This window comes from Anabrus simplex, chromosome 1 (genome assembly GCF_040414725.1).
Source record: "Anabrus simplex isolate iqAnaSimp1 chromosome 1, ASM4041472v1, whole genome shotgun sequence".
Taxonomy (NCBI): Eukaryota; Metazoa; Arthropoda; class Insecta; order Orthoptera; family Tettigoniidae; genus Anabrus; species Anabrus simplex.
In genome coordinates, this window is record NC_090265.1 from 897,258,968 (window position 1) to 897,272,745 (window position 13,778).

At 39.5% G+C, this 13,778-nt stretch overlaps 1 protein-coding gene and 1 long non-coding RNA gene across 2 annotated transcripts in view; both read right to left on the reverse strand.

The window, feature by feature from the left end:
- Positions 1 to 671: 671 nt before the first annotated feature.
- On the reverse strand, positions 672 to 2,957 carry LOC137496992 (uncharacterized). Its single transcript, XR_011017576.1, has 2 exons — positions 2,163 to 2,957; positions 672 to 765 (listed from the first exon to the last, which is right to left on the reverse strand). It is a non-coding gene; the product is annotated as an uncharacterized lncRNA (long non-coding RNA).
- Positions 2,958 to 3,965: 1,008 nt separating this feature from the next.
- Positions 3,966 to 13,778, reverse strand: part of LOC136857724 (uncharacterized) — a 47,988-nt gene continuing 38,175 nt past the window's right edge. The window contains exon 2 of the mRNA XM_067136601.2: positions 3,966 to 5,801. Within this exon, the coding sequence (XP_066992702.2) occupies positions 4,549 to 5,793 (1,245 nt within the window). The 5' untranslated portion in view covers positions 5,794 to 5,801 and the 3' untranslated portion in view covers positions 3,966 to 4,548. The remainder of the gene's footprint in view (positions 5,802 to 13,778) is intronic.

Genomic DNA, 13,778 nt, shown 5'->3' on the forward strand with positions numbered 1-13,778 from the left:
TCGTAAGATGTTCACTATATATTTTGTCATAGCCAGGGGGAGGGGAGGGGGAATTATGGCCTGTATCTGGTACCAATTTCAACAACCAAACCTTTTAATTTTCTCAATATCGCTGTGAAAAACAGACGGAATAGGAATGCTTTAAAGACAGCTGGATAGAATATTTATTAATGCCATGTTGGAAGCACCGCGGTGTAGGGGTAGCGTGCCTGCCTCTTACCCGGAGGCCGCGGGTTCGATTTCCGGCCAGGTCAGGATTTTTTTTTCTGGATCAGAGGGCTAGTTCGAGGTCCACTCAGCCTATGTGATTACAATTGAGAAGCTATCTGACGATGAGATAACGGCCCCGGGCTAGAAAGCCAAGAATAACGGCCGAGAGGATTCGTCGTACTGACCACACGACACCTCATACTCCGTAGGCCTTCCGGCTGAGCAGTGGTCACTTGGTAGGCCAAGGCCTTTCAGGGCTGTTGCGTTGATATCAATTTTTGTTGCGCTCTTGTATTTTGGAAAGAAATCTGTAGTTTTTCTTTCTCTCTTGATAGCCTCTTTAATAAATATTAACCTAATAGATTTCAAAACAATTAACCATTATTAACCTTTCCTTTGTAAAACATTGAAGGAAACTTGAATATGTTCTATTCCAGATATGTTGCCATTGTAGATAGCGATTTTTTTTTTTTTTGCAACTGCTGTCAATTTTATTCCATCATTCTCATTGTTTAAACACTACTTATTTTTCAAATTTATTGACAGGACCCATACCTGATATAGATGTTGATTCCCATAGGGAATCTGAAATATTTGTCCTGAATGAGTAAATTTATAATACCAATATAAATGGTCCGTTATTGGACATTATAAATTTTCCAGCTAACTCATTCTTGGTTGCCAGCGTTTCGCCCTCGTGTGCTAGGGTGGGCTCATCAGTTGGTACCTAGCACACCTACCAATACGCTGGCTAGTGCATACCGTGGAGGCCACTGCGTAGGCTAACTGGAGCCACCGGCAGTGCCAATGCACTAAGAGACTTTGTCTCATCACTAAAAATTGATGCCTGCTTGGCCATCAGATGATATAGATGTTGATTCCCATAGGGAATCTGAAATATTTGTCCTGAATGAGTAAATTTATAATACCAATATAAATGGTCCGTTATTGGACATTATAAATTTTCCAGCTAACTCATTCTTGGTTGCCAGCGTTTCGCCCTCGTGTGCTAGGGTGGGCTCATCAGTTGGTACCTAGCACACCTACCAATACGCTGGCTAGTGCATACCGTGGAGGCCACTGCGTAGGCTAACTGGAGCCACCGGCAGTGCCAATGCACTAAGAGACTTTGTCTCATCACTAAAAATTGATGCCTGCTTGGCCATCAGATGATATAGATGTTGATTCCCATAGGGAATCTGAAATATTTGTCCTGAATGAGTAAATTTATAATACCAATAATTTATAATACCAACGCTGGCAACCAAGAATGAGTTAGCTGGAAAATTTATAATGTCCAATAACGGACCATTTATATTGGTATTATAAATTTACTCATTCAGGACAAATATTTCAGATTCCCTATGGGAATCAACATCTATATCATCTGATGGCCAAGCAGGCATCAATTTTTAGTGATGAGACAAAGTCTCTTAGTGCATTGGCACTGCCGGTGGCTCCAGTTAGCCTACGCAGTGGCCTCCACGGTATGCACTAGCCAGCGTATTGGTAGGTGTGCTAGGTACCAACTGATGAGCCCACCCTAGCACACGAGGGCGAAACGCTGGCAACCAAGAATGAGTTAGCTGGAAAATTTATAATGTCCAATAACGGACCATTTATATTGGTATTATAAATTTACTCATTCAGGACAAATATTTCAGATTCCCTATGGGAATCAACATCTATATCATCTGATGGCCAAGCAGGCATCAATTTTTAGTGATGAGACAAAGTCTCTTAGTGCATTGGCACTGCCGGTGGCTCCAGTTAGCCTACGCAGTGGCCTCCACGGTATGCACTAGCCAGCGTATTGGTAGGTGTGCTAGGTACCAACTGATGAGCCCACCCTAGCACACGAGGGCGAAACGCTGGCAACCAAGAATGAGTTAGCTGGAAAATTTATAATGTCCAATAACGGACCATTTATATTGGTATTATAGGACCCATACCTGCATTACATTCTCGCACTAGAATATGACCGGGAAGACTTGCTCATTTTATAGCTCATATACTTGACCCATCAATCGATTCATAGAATGTCCCCTTCTTGGGACATTAATCAAATCTACCACCCTCCGCGGGGACCAACCTGTCGCTTTCCGTGAACCATTTAAGGTCAATATACCTGTTATTACTACAGTGTGTTTCTGACAATTCGTCTTCCCTGTAATGAATAACAATTAACGTTAGTGAGGTGGTGGTGATTATTGTTTTAAGAGGAACTACAACTCGGTAACCATCCTCTGTATAACACTAATAAGAGAGAAAAATGGAATTGATTCGACACTTCGAAAAATGAAGGCATCGGCCAAAGGAAGACAAGGGCCACGAAGGGCGTGAAAATGAAAGACTCCCTAGGCCTCGAGTGCTCTAATACCGTCGGGCTCTGAAAAGAAGAGGAGTTGACCAAGTGAGGTCGGATAGGATAGGTGAAAGTTAGGAGCCTGGCACAAGTAATTGGAAGCAATGCTGGGATTCAGGTAAGGGCCCCGTGGTCGCCAATCCACGCTCCCAAGTCGAGAGCCCCTGGGGCCCCTTTTAGTCGCCTCTTATGACAATCAGGGGATGCCGTAGGTGTTATTCTACCGCCCCCACCCACAGGGGGTTAACAGTATTAAGATGGAACCGAGGTAATAACGTGCAACAGTTAGAGCTATATGCAAGATAACATGGGATAAAATAATGTACAGGCAACATCAACCAATTTGTTACTCTCGCAATCCAAACTAAAAGTTTTTCAGAAAGTTTATGTCAATTGGTTGTTAGAAAGTATTAATGATATTCCAGATTTAAAAACGGTTTTTTTGAAAAGGTAAAATTCGTACTTCATATTTATCAATTGTACTTCAAAGAGATCATTTTCATTTCAGGAGTTGCCATTTTTATTTCACAAAACATTAGGCTCATAGTTTAACAAATCGCTTTGTTACCATCGTAACAATTCTTCTTCTTCTTCTTTTTCTGCTTCTTCTTCGTTAGGGCCACTAAGGGCCGCAAGATCTCACCTGTTTGTCTTCTTGCGGGCCCACCAGAAGTGTGCTTTCTTCCTTGCATCACAATGGACATGCTTCAGTCGAGTTGGGACTTGATGAAGCTATCTAAGATTGTGTTTAAGTGGCGCTCGGAGTTGAATGTCTGTTTCTGAGATCCTTGTTGATCTCCACCAACCAAGGATGAATCGTTTTGAGACTTCTGAAGTAGGATAACAAACGTTTACAGATCCTTTCAGCAGGCAATCTGAAGAGGTAAGCGTAAAATGTTATTCTTCTTTCCCGGATTACGCTTGATATCTTTTCGGTGTAGGTGAACATCTCTAAGTTGCTCCGAAGTCTGTAAACACCATCTTTGAGGTTGCGACCAAGAATATTTCGGATAATCTTCCTTTCCTTACCAGTTCTCCAAGCAGGCTGTGTGTTTGAAGTGTAAAACATTCTGCTGCATAAAATGCTTCAGGTCTAATTACAGTTTGATAATGTCTAATTTTTGCATTTCGAGAGATATACGTTTTGTTATTATATGTTCTGAGTGAGTCGGAAGGCTGCTTCAAACTTGTTGACACGTGTTAAGACGGCGAAAGTGTGGGAATTGTTGGATTCAACTCAGTTACCAATATTTGAATCATTCCACTTTCAGGCTTATACCGCAGGTAGTCAGAAAATATGGTGGAGCATGTATGACTTTAGAAATGAAGTGGGTTTTGGTGTAGGTGAAGGTAAATATGCCCGTAGGACGCTAAAATTCATTCAGAAAGTCTTGTGAAATACAACTAATGTTTACTTGAATCAAAATTAATCAGACGAATTACAATTTATACTTTCTGAAATTAAAATCAACTCATCTGATATACAATAATGTTTCCGAAATTGAAGTTATTAATCTGTGATACAATATTGGTAATCTCTCAAATATTTTTTTTTTGTTGCTAGTGGCTTTACGTCGCACTGACACAGATAGGTCTTTTGGCGACGATGGGATAGGAAAGGCCTAGGAGGTGGAAGGAAGCGGACGTGGCCTTAAGGTAGAGCTCCAGCATTTGCCTGGTGTGAAAATGGGAAACCACGGAAAACCATCTTCAGGGCTGCCGACAGTGGGATTCGTACCCACTATCTCCCAGATGCAAGCTCACAGCCGTGCGCCTCTAACCGCACGGCCAACTCTCCCGGTAATTATAAAAATTACTAATATGAAATACAACTGGTGATTTCTAAAATTAGTCACTTCTTTTCCTTAAATGCAAGTGGGCAAGGTGTATATAGAATAAGCAATGTTATTGAAATACATCCTACTCACAACCACATAAAGCGGAGTAGTAAAACTCTTCGTGCTTGAAGTTCATTAGAGTACACCTTTTTGCTCGAAGAGAGGAAGTAGCACCTGCATCTCTTCACGGAAGCGACGTCCTCTTAATGCCGTCTCCATGAAGTTACTCTGTCCACTATTAAATTCTTCTTCAGTAACTGAGTCCAAATTCACGGCATCTTCGGGATCTACTAGCACTGCAGAGAGAACTGCACACGCTGCTCCGAAACCAAATGCCTCCTTCTGTCGTATTTCCTCTTCGAGTTGATCCATGGAGAACTTCTTCTCTCCACAACCCAAGGCTTCCAGGGTGTCATTCATAACGAAATGGTACTCCATTAACATGCGCTGGTAGTGGGCTGACCTCAGATGACTTTGCACACTTGAGTAAATAAAATAGAGCAGATCAAGCGCTGGAGAAGCGTATCGAGACAGTGGCAGATCGACGAACACTACATCTTCAACTTCACCAGTAACTTCGTTGTACTTGAACATAACATTATTAACCCAACAATCGCCGTGGTTTAGAACCGGCAAGAAAGAATTGCTCGATTTCACCATTTCGACCATTGAATCTATGGCCTTCGTAGTGAATTCACGAATTTTATTCCCATACTTTTCAAATCCTTCCCATTCTTCTATGATGCTAGCAAGTGTTTTGTGCGAACTTGATATTAGTTGTTCTAGCATTGCGCGGTTCTGATCAGTGTAAAAGGCTTCTTCGTAACCTTCTAATTTTGAAGGATCCTCACGCTGTAATGCAACAGAAGCAGCATGGTACTTAGCTAGTTTTCGCAGTACCAAGAGAATATGTTGTAGATCCAGACCACGGCGCCGATCCGACATTCTGAATTTCCTTTCTTTAAGATCTTCGAGCACCAAAGTGCCCGGTCTCTCGCATGGGAAGGCAAGAGGCACGAACATTTCCTCCGTGTTGTTTGGCAATTTTCTTTTCATGAGATTAACCATAGCCGGTATTGTCTCTAGGTATACTCGATTCTCCCTCGGAAATGCGCCCAAGCTTGTCAACAACATTTGCATCATCTCTCCGAGAGGGAGCGTTTTAATTATTAGCGAAGTTCTATTATTCTTTGTGTCATCCCCATCATACTCGATACTCACTCGAAGAAGTAGACTGCCGTAATTTTCTCCCTTACCAACAGCTCTCATGATGTTAAATTTGGATACTGAAATTTTTGCAGAATTTTTCGTGCTGAGAATGCGCTCGAGAAAGTCTTTATCAATCCATGACAGCGAAGGATCATCTATCTCCAGTCCCATGTTGATGGCTGTGGAACAGAAAAACAGAGCACAATGAGGATTACAATAATAAATGCATGACTAAGAACTATTACCTATTCTATGTATGTTGAGTTCCCAGTCTGAAGGCTGGTTGGATCCCCAACAACTCCACCATCAACTGTCATAGAAAGGCTAGACATCACTGAAGTGGGGTACTGTTGAAATGAGTAAGTTAGTTTCCCGTTGATTTCCTCGCTGTGTTAGAAGATATTTTAAAAGGTATCTTAAATACAAGGTAACAAGAACTTACACTGAGAAACTTTATTTTGCGGGCAGATATAACGATATACAATGGTAGTACACTGACATGCATTACTATTCAACATAATTGCCATTCTGAACCAAGCACTTGTTCCAACGGTTCAGCAAGGCATTGATGGCGGCATGGAAGAAATCTGCGCCCTGTATCTGAAACCACGTCATGATGGTATGCTGAACGGCCGTATCGTCGTTGAATCGCTTACAACCTGGATGCTTCTTCAACGGTCCGAAGAAGTGTAAATCACTGCGTGACAGGTCCGGACTGTAAGGAGGATGGTCCAGAAGCGCGGAAACAATTCACGCGTGCTATTGGCTGCATGTGGTCTGGAGTTGTCGTTCAGCAAACACGACGTCTGTTGACAGAAATCCAGGTCATTTTCTGCGAATTGATACCCTCAAACGCTCCAATATGTTACAGATACTGATAGCTCTCCTGGGGAGGAAATCAACCATTTGGACCACCCTCCCTATTTTTCTGATCTGGCGCCCAGTGATATCCATCCCTTCGAACTATTGGAAAAGCTCCCAGATGGTGAGCGATTCAACGACGATACGGCAATTCAGCATGCCGTCACGATGTGGCGTCAGGGACTGCATGGAGATTTCTTCCATGCCGCACCGATGAGTTGGTGTATCGTTGGAACAAGTGCTTGGACAAGAATGGTGACTGTGTTGAACACTAATACGTATCAGAATTCTACTACTGTGTATTCTAATATCCGCTGTAAATTAAAGTTTTTTCTGAGTGAGCTATTGTTACCTTATTTTTTGAAGCGCATTTCTACATATCAGCCTGCAAGCCCCTGAAATGTACACATTAACCGACCATACGGCGACAGTGACCCTATTCAGAACAGGGACAGACTGCACAAGGAATTGTATAACCAATTTCGGTCATCTCTAACACTTTCATATTCTAGAAACCAGTGAAGAGACTGGGATGGAACAATGAAAGTAATACGTTTGATGTCTCCATTATCAGAAAAAAGAATAGAATAGAATAGAATAGAATAGAATAGAATAGAATAGAATAGAATAGAATAGAATAGAATAGAATAGAATAGAAGAAGCAGATGGGTACAGAATCAGGCACAAAAAGGGACTGTACAGTAAAATAAAGAGCATTACAACAGCTGTGAGGAAGAGAAGACTAATGTTCTATGGTCACATAGTCAGGATGGACAGTCAGAGACTCACTTCAAGGATCTTCAACACTGTATCTAGAAGGAAAGCAACAAATGCCAAATGAACGAATTTAGTTCGGACAGACCTACGATACATAAACATTGACCACGCTGTCATTTACAACCGAGATAAGTTCAGAAAGTTAATCAAGACATCTGACTCTCTCCCATCACTAACAGCTAAATCACTGCGTCCAGGAGTAGGAGTGAAATGGACTCAGAAAGAAAAGACATCCATAGCGCTAGAATGAAGGAATACTGGGCTAAGAAGAAGAAAAAAGCTCACCAGAGTTAAGAACCACGTGGTCCATTGTAGGCCTAAACGTATTGGGAAAAGTTCAATTTTAAGAGAAAAAATATTGAAAAATTGCACTTTGGTCCAAGGGCGCCCATACCCGGGGGCAAGGTGGGGCCGCGACCCCCCTCTAGCTCTCCGGGAAAGGCAAAAATCTAGTGTAGTCACGTGTTTTCCTTTCAAGAAAATGATTTAAAGTCAGTATTATGTAAAAGCGGTAGTACTGTCCACCACCAACAGGCAGGGGATACCGTGGGTTATTCTACCGTAGAGTACAAATCGCCATTTATCTTCCAAAATATTAAAATTACTACGTACCCTTAGGTCTGGGCCCCCCTCTAGAAACTGTCATATGGGCGCCCATGCTTTGGTTGGTCAAAGGTGTTGGTTCCCCTTTAAGATACTCACGCTGCTGGTCTCTCGGCGATTATTATCGTACGATAGCACTAGGAAACAAGATGGCTAGTGGAAAGGAAGACGTGTCATTCTTGATTTCGTTCATCAAACTCGTGGACGAAAGATGGAAAAATATAAATCATCCACAATATGCGCTCACACCTTCTAACAGTAAAATACATTATTTCTAACCGACTGGAGAATGCTATGGGATAAATTGGAATCAATTGTGAAATGAACTGGCAGAAATCTAGGTTTCTTATTCTTGCCTGACAAGTCACTGAATTCGCTTACCTCAATGTTATAAGTAGTTTCTCCGAGGGAGAAATAATAGCTAATTTGTAGTGGGTGTCACTCTTTTCAAGAGAATGTGACACATGTTCCAATATGCATATAAAACTCCCGGGGAGGGGGGGCTCATCCTATACAGTTTCTTAAATTTCACTGAGATGGTTCTCTTTCAACTACTGAGGAACTGCGTCGCACATTAATTACATTTTACGGATGCAACCAATACCTTCTGTTTAGTAAATATCAATACTTCGACCTGTCAGTGTGAGAACCGACATGGCACGTGCCGTCATTGAGCAGCTCAAGGGTACTGTCCTGGAGCGAGAGACATTTGGTTGGGAATACAACTGGGGAGCAGGACGAGGACCTTTCCCAGGTGGCCTCAGCTGCTATGCTGAATAGGAGCCTTGTGGGGGGGATGGGAAGATTGGAGGAGATAGACAAAGAGGGAAGGAAGCGGCCGTGGCCTTAAGTAAGGTACCATCCCGGCATTTTCCTGAAGAAGTGGGGAACCACGTTGTAGAGGTGGGATACCTCGCTGATTTCGGGGGGGGGGGAAACAACTCTGGAGGCTAAACGGATTAAATAAATAATTTTTCTCTTTGGATGTGAAAGCTGGACCCTTGACCAAAATCTAGAAAAAAAAGAATTGATGCTTTTGAAATGTATCTATATCGCCGCCTACTCCGAATACCATGGGTGCTGAAAATTTCAAATGACGAAGTCCTTCATCGCATGAAGAAACAAAAAGAACTATTACTTACTGTTAAAAAAAGAAAAACCCAATATCTAGGGCACATTATGAGAGGCGAGAAGTACCATCTATTACAACTCATCATTGAAGGTAAAATACAGGGGAAAAGGTCTCTTGGCAGGAGGAAGAATTCATGGCTGAAGGACATCCGAAGATGGCACAACTGCACTTCAGAAGATGCTTTCCATGCTGCAACATCACGTCCAGAGCTGGCTATGTGGACCGCCAACCTCCGCTAGGAGAATGCGCCTCAAGAAGAAGAAGAAGAGCGATAATATCTTAAGATAACTTCATTGCTATTATTATTATTATTATTATTATTATTATTATTATTATTATTATTATTATTATTATTATTATTATTTGTTTTACGTCGTGGCGTTCGGAAGAAACGTCCGGATCTTGTGGACAGTGCAATAACACTGCACGACAACGCAATACCACATAAAGGAGTGTGTACGGCATTAACTGTGACTCTAGGGATGAGAAGAATTGGAGCACCCGCCGTAATCGCCTGACTTTTCGCCCTGTGACTTTGATCTCATACGAATGGTAAGGAACCACTACGTGGTAGGTGGTTTGCGACACGAAAGGACATTGCCAATAATGTGTGACAACAGATGACTCGATTCGCATATGGTGCGGCAAATGATGACGCAGATGGTATTCAGTGTCTCCCATATTGTTGGCAGCGTGGATACATTACTGGAGTACTCCATTCGACTAGCTGGTCATTCGATGTTTCGAGTGTGTTCCATTAGAGTGTTGTAAGAACCCTTCCAGAAATCGATAATTCTAGATGGTTGATCGAACAGTATATACAGGGTTATTCACCTAACATGTTACACGGAAATAACTTCTAAACCATTGAAGATATCGGCATTCTGTTTTCATATTCGTAAATGGTACTTATGATCATATAACATAACGTGCTAATTAGTCTCATGGTATGATTAATAACAGATATATTGATACTAACTCCATATTTTTAAATAGAATGGCACAAATTCATACAGCTGGCCTAAAAGTTCAACTGAGTACAAATATGTAAGTATTTTCAAAATCGGACAGTTACTTTTTGAGATATCGATAAAAACCGCATTTGGACCTTTGCGTGCCGCATCAGACGACGTGCAGTCGGCCAGGGACGTACTGGCACGCAAGCTGCTTCCTGGCATTGATTCCAGCCACAGAACGGATACCAGGCATGTACTGTAAACATAATATGATGTATCGTAACATACCCTGGGTGTGCAACGTTGTTGTATGACTGGCAAACACGCAACGGGGAAGAGAGGTTAAAGTTGTTTTGTTTTGTTTTGTTTTGTTTTGTTTTGTTTTGTTTTGTTTTGTTTTGTTTTGTTTTGTTTTGTTTTGTTTTGTTTTGTTTTGTTTTGTTTTGTTTTGTTTTGTTTTGTTTTGTTTTGTTTTGTTTTGTTTTGTTTTGTTTTGTTTTGTTTTGTTTTGTTTTGTTTTGTTTTGTTTTGTTTTGTTTTGTTTTGTTTTGTTTTGTTTTGTTTTGTTTTGTTTTGTTTTGTTTTGTTTTGTTTTGTTTTGTTTTGTTTTGTTTTGTTTTGTTTTGTTTTGTTTTGTTTTGTTTTGTTTTGTTTTGTTTTGTTTTGTTTTGTTTTGTTTTGTTTTGTTTTGTTTTGTTTTGTTTTGTTTTGTTTTGTTTTGTTTTGTTTTGTTTTGTTTTGTTTTGTTTTGTTTTGTTTTGTTTTGTTTTGTTTTGTTTTGTTTTGTTTTGTTTTGTTTTGTTTTGTTTTGTTTTGTTTTGTTTTGTTTTGTTTTGTTTTGTTTTGTTTTGTTTTGTTTTGTTTTGTTTTGTTTTGTTTTGTTTTGTTTTGTTTTGTTTTGTTTTGTTTTGTTTTGTTTTGTTTTGTTTTGTTTTGTTTTGTTTTGTTTTGTTTTGTTTTGTTTTGTTTTGTTTTGTTTTGTTTTGTTTTGTTTTGTTTTGTTTTGTTTTGTTTTGTTTTGTTTTGTTTTGTTTTGTTTTGTTTTGTTTTGTTTTGTTTTGTTTTGTTTTGTTTTGTTTTGTTTTGTTTTGTTTTGTTTTGTTTTGTTTTGTTTTGTTTTGTTTTGTTTTGTTTTGTTTTGTTTTGTTTTGTTTTGTTTTGTTTTGTTTTGTTTTGTTTTGTTTTGTTTTGTTTTGTTTTGTTTTGTTTTGTTTTGTTTTGTTTTGTTTTGTTTTGTTTTGTTTTGTTTTGTTTTGTTTTGTTTTGTTTTGTTTTGTTTTGTTTTGTTTTGTTTTGTTTTGTTTTGTTTTGTTTTGTTTTGTTTTGTTTTGTTTTGTTTTGTTTTGTTTTGTTTTGTTTTGTTTTGTTTTGTTTTGTTTTGTTTTGTTTTGTTTTGTTTTGTTTTGTTTTGTTTTGTTTTGTTTTGTTTTGTTTTGTTTTGTTTTGTTTTGTTTTGTTTTGTTTTGTTTTGTTTTGTTTTGTTTTGTTTTGTTTTGTTTTGTTTTGTTTTGTTTTGTTTTGTTTTGTTTTGTTTTGTTTTGTTTTGTTTTGTTTTGTTTTGTTTTGTTTTGTTTTGTTTTGTTTTGTTTTGTTTTGTTTTGTTTTGTTTTGTTTTGTTTTGTTTTGTTTTGTTTTGTTTTGTTTTGTTTTGTTTTGTTTTGTTTTGTTTTGTTTTGTTTTGTTTTGTTTTGTTTTGTTTTGTTTTGTTTTGTTTTGTTTTGTTTTGTTTTGTTTTGTTTTGTTTTGTTTTGTTTTGTTTTGTTTTGTTTTGTTTTGTTTTGTTTTGTTTTGTTTTGTTTTGTTTTGTTTTGTTTTGTTTTGTTTTGTTTTGTTTTGTTTTGTTTTGTTTTGTTTTGTTTTGTTTTGTTTTGTTTTGTTTTGTTTTGTTTTGTTTTGTTTTGTTTTGTTTTGTTTTGTTTTGTTTTGTTTTGTTTTGTTTTGTTTTGTTTTGTTTTGTTTTGTTTTGTTTTGTTTTGTTTTGTTTTGTTTTGTTTTGTTTTGTTTTGTTTTGTTTTGTTTTGTTTTGTTTTGTTTTGTTTTGTTTTGTTTTGTTTTGTTTTGTTTTGTTTTGTTTTGTTTTGTTTTGTTTTGTTTTGTTTTGTTTCGAAATCCATGTTTAATCGGTTGCGCTCAGTTTAGAGTCGTTTCCCACGGATGGGAATGGGAAGGATTTGGAAAGGACGTCGGTCGTGGCCTATCCCAAAGGTACCTATCCGGCATTTGCCTGGTGTTGAACATGGGACACTATGAAAATCACTTTCAGGTTGGGCGAGGCAGGACTCGAAGCTGGGCTCTCCCGAATGCACGCTACTACAGTCGCGCTTGAGCTCCGCGGAGATTAATGCATGTAAAATAAATAAATCTATCCCAACCCAAATAATCCAGCATTGGTAACACTGCTCCTTCGCCTGAAATAACCCAGCACAAAACGAGGTGCGCTTTGTACTACACACACACCCAAGCAAACGGCGCTACATGACCACGCTGTCAAATCCCCGGAAATGAAATAACAACAAACAGCCACTCTTCTTCGCAGTCTGTCGAGTTTCTTAATCACGTGTAGCGGCTAGCATTCGTAGCGGTCGCCGCGGTGGTCCGGGTTCAATTCCCGGCTCTATAAGCAATTTAATTCTGGTTGGAGGGTTGGAACGGGGTACACTCAGATTCGTGAGGCAAGAGATGGGTTCGGTACCCATTTCAGATATCCTGGCAGTGTTTCCGTGGTTTCCCACCGCTACTCCAGGCAAATGTCGGGATGGTTCCTTACTTACGGTAACGGCCGCCTCCGTCCCAATTCCCCACCTGCATTGCAAATACAGTACCCTACTACAGACACCACAATAACACAGGTTATCAGACACATTCTAACAGACGTACATACAGTCAACGCACACACACCCAAGCACAGGGGCTAGACGACCACGATGTCCAAGCCCCGGAAATGAAATAACAAACACTATCCTCTGTACCCCTTCGAGTGTCTTAATCACGTACCTCGGACATTATTAATTTGCTTTTCTAGAAGGAGCTTTTCCTGTGTTTTGTGTTATGTTTATTTCTCAACTCATACAGTAGTATGTACTGTACACCAAAACCAGTGACAATTATAGCTTTCGTTATGGTCCGTTCAAGCCAAAGTTCTTGTTTTATTCCTTTGAAACACGTCAACACTCCCTGTTCTGTCATGAGTTCGCCTGCCATACACACTTTGCAAACCCATCAGATGTGTACGAGGTGCTTACATGTCTGGTATCCATTCTGTGGCTGAACTGCTTGCGCGCCAATATGTCCTTGCCCGACTTCACGCCGTCTGATAGGGCAAGCAAAACCGCGCATGCTATTCTTATTTATATCTCAAAAAGTAATTGTCCGATTTTGAAAATAATTACATATTTGAACTTGTATGCAGTTGAACTTCTATGCCAGCTGCATGAATTTGTGCCGTTCCATTTAAAAATATGGATTTAGTGTCAATATCTCGGTTATTAAACACCTCATGAGACTAAGTAGCACGTTATTTTACAAGACCCTGGGTACCATTTACGAATATGAAAACAGAATGCCGATATCTTTAATGGTTTAGAAGTTATTTCCGCGTAACATGTTAAGTGAATAACCCTGTATATCAAGCCGTCAGTCAGTGAGGGGTGAGTTCAAGAGAGTGTATGTATTAGTGTGCGAGTCAGTGGTGTTGATATCTGTACTTGTAGAATCGACTTCAGGGTACTCCGCTATTAAGAGTTGCAGTGTCACTTGCTAGTATGTATAATTGTGTGTTGTGACTTACCATGTAAATAAAGTAATTTGTACAAGGAAGTGAAAGTGTT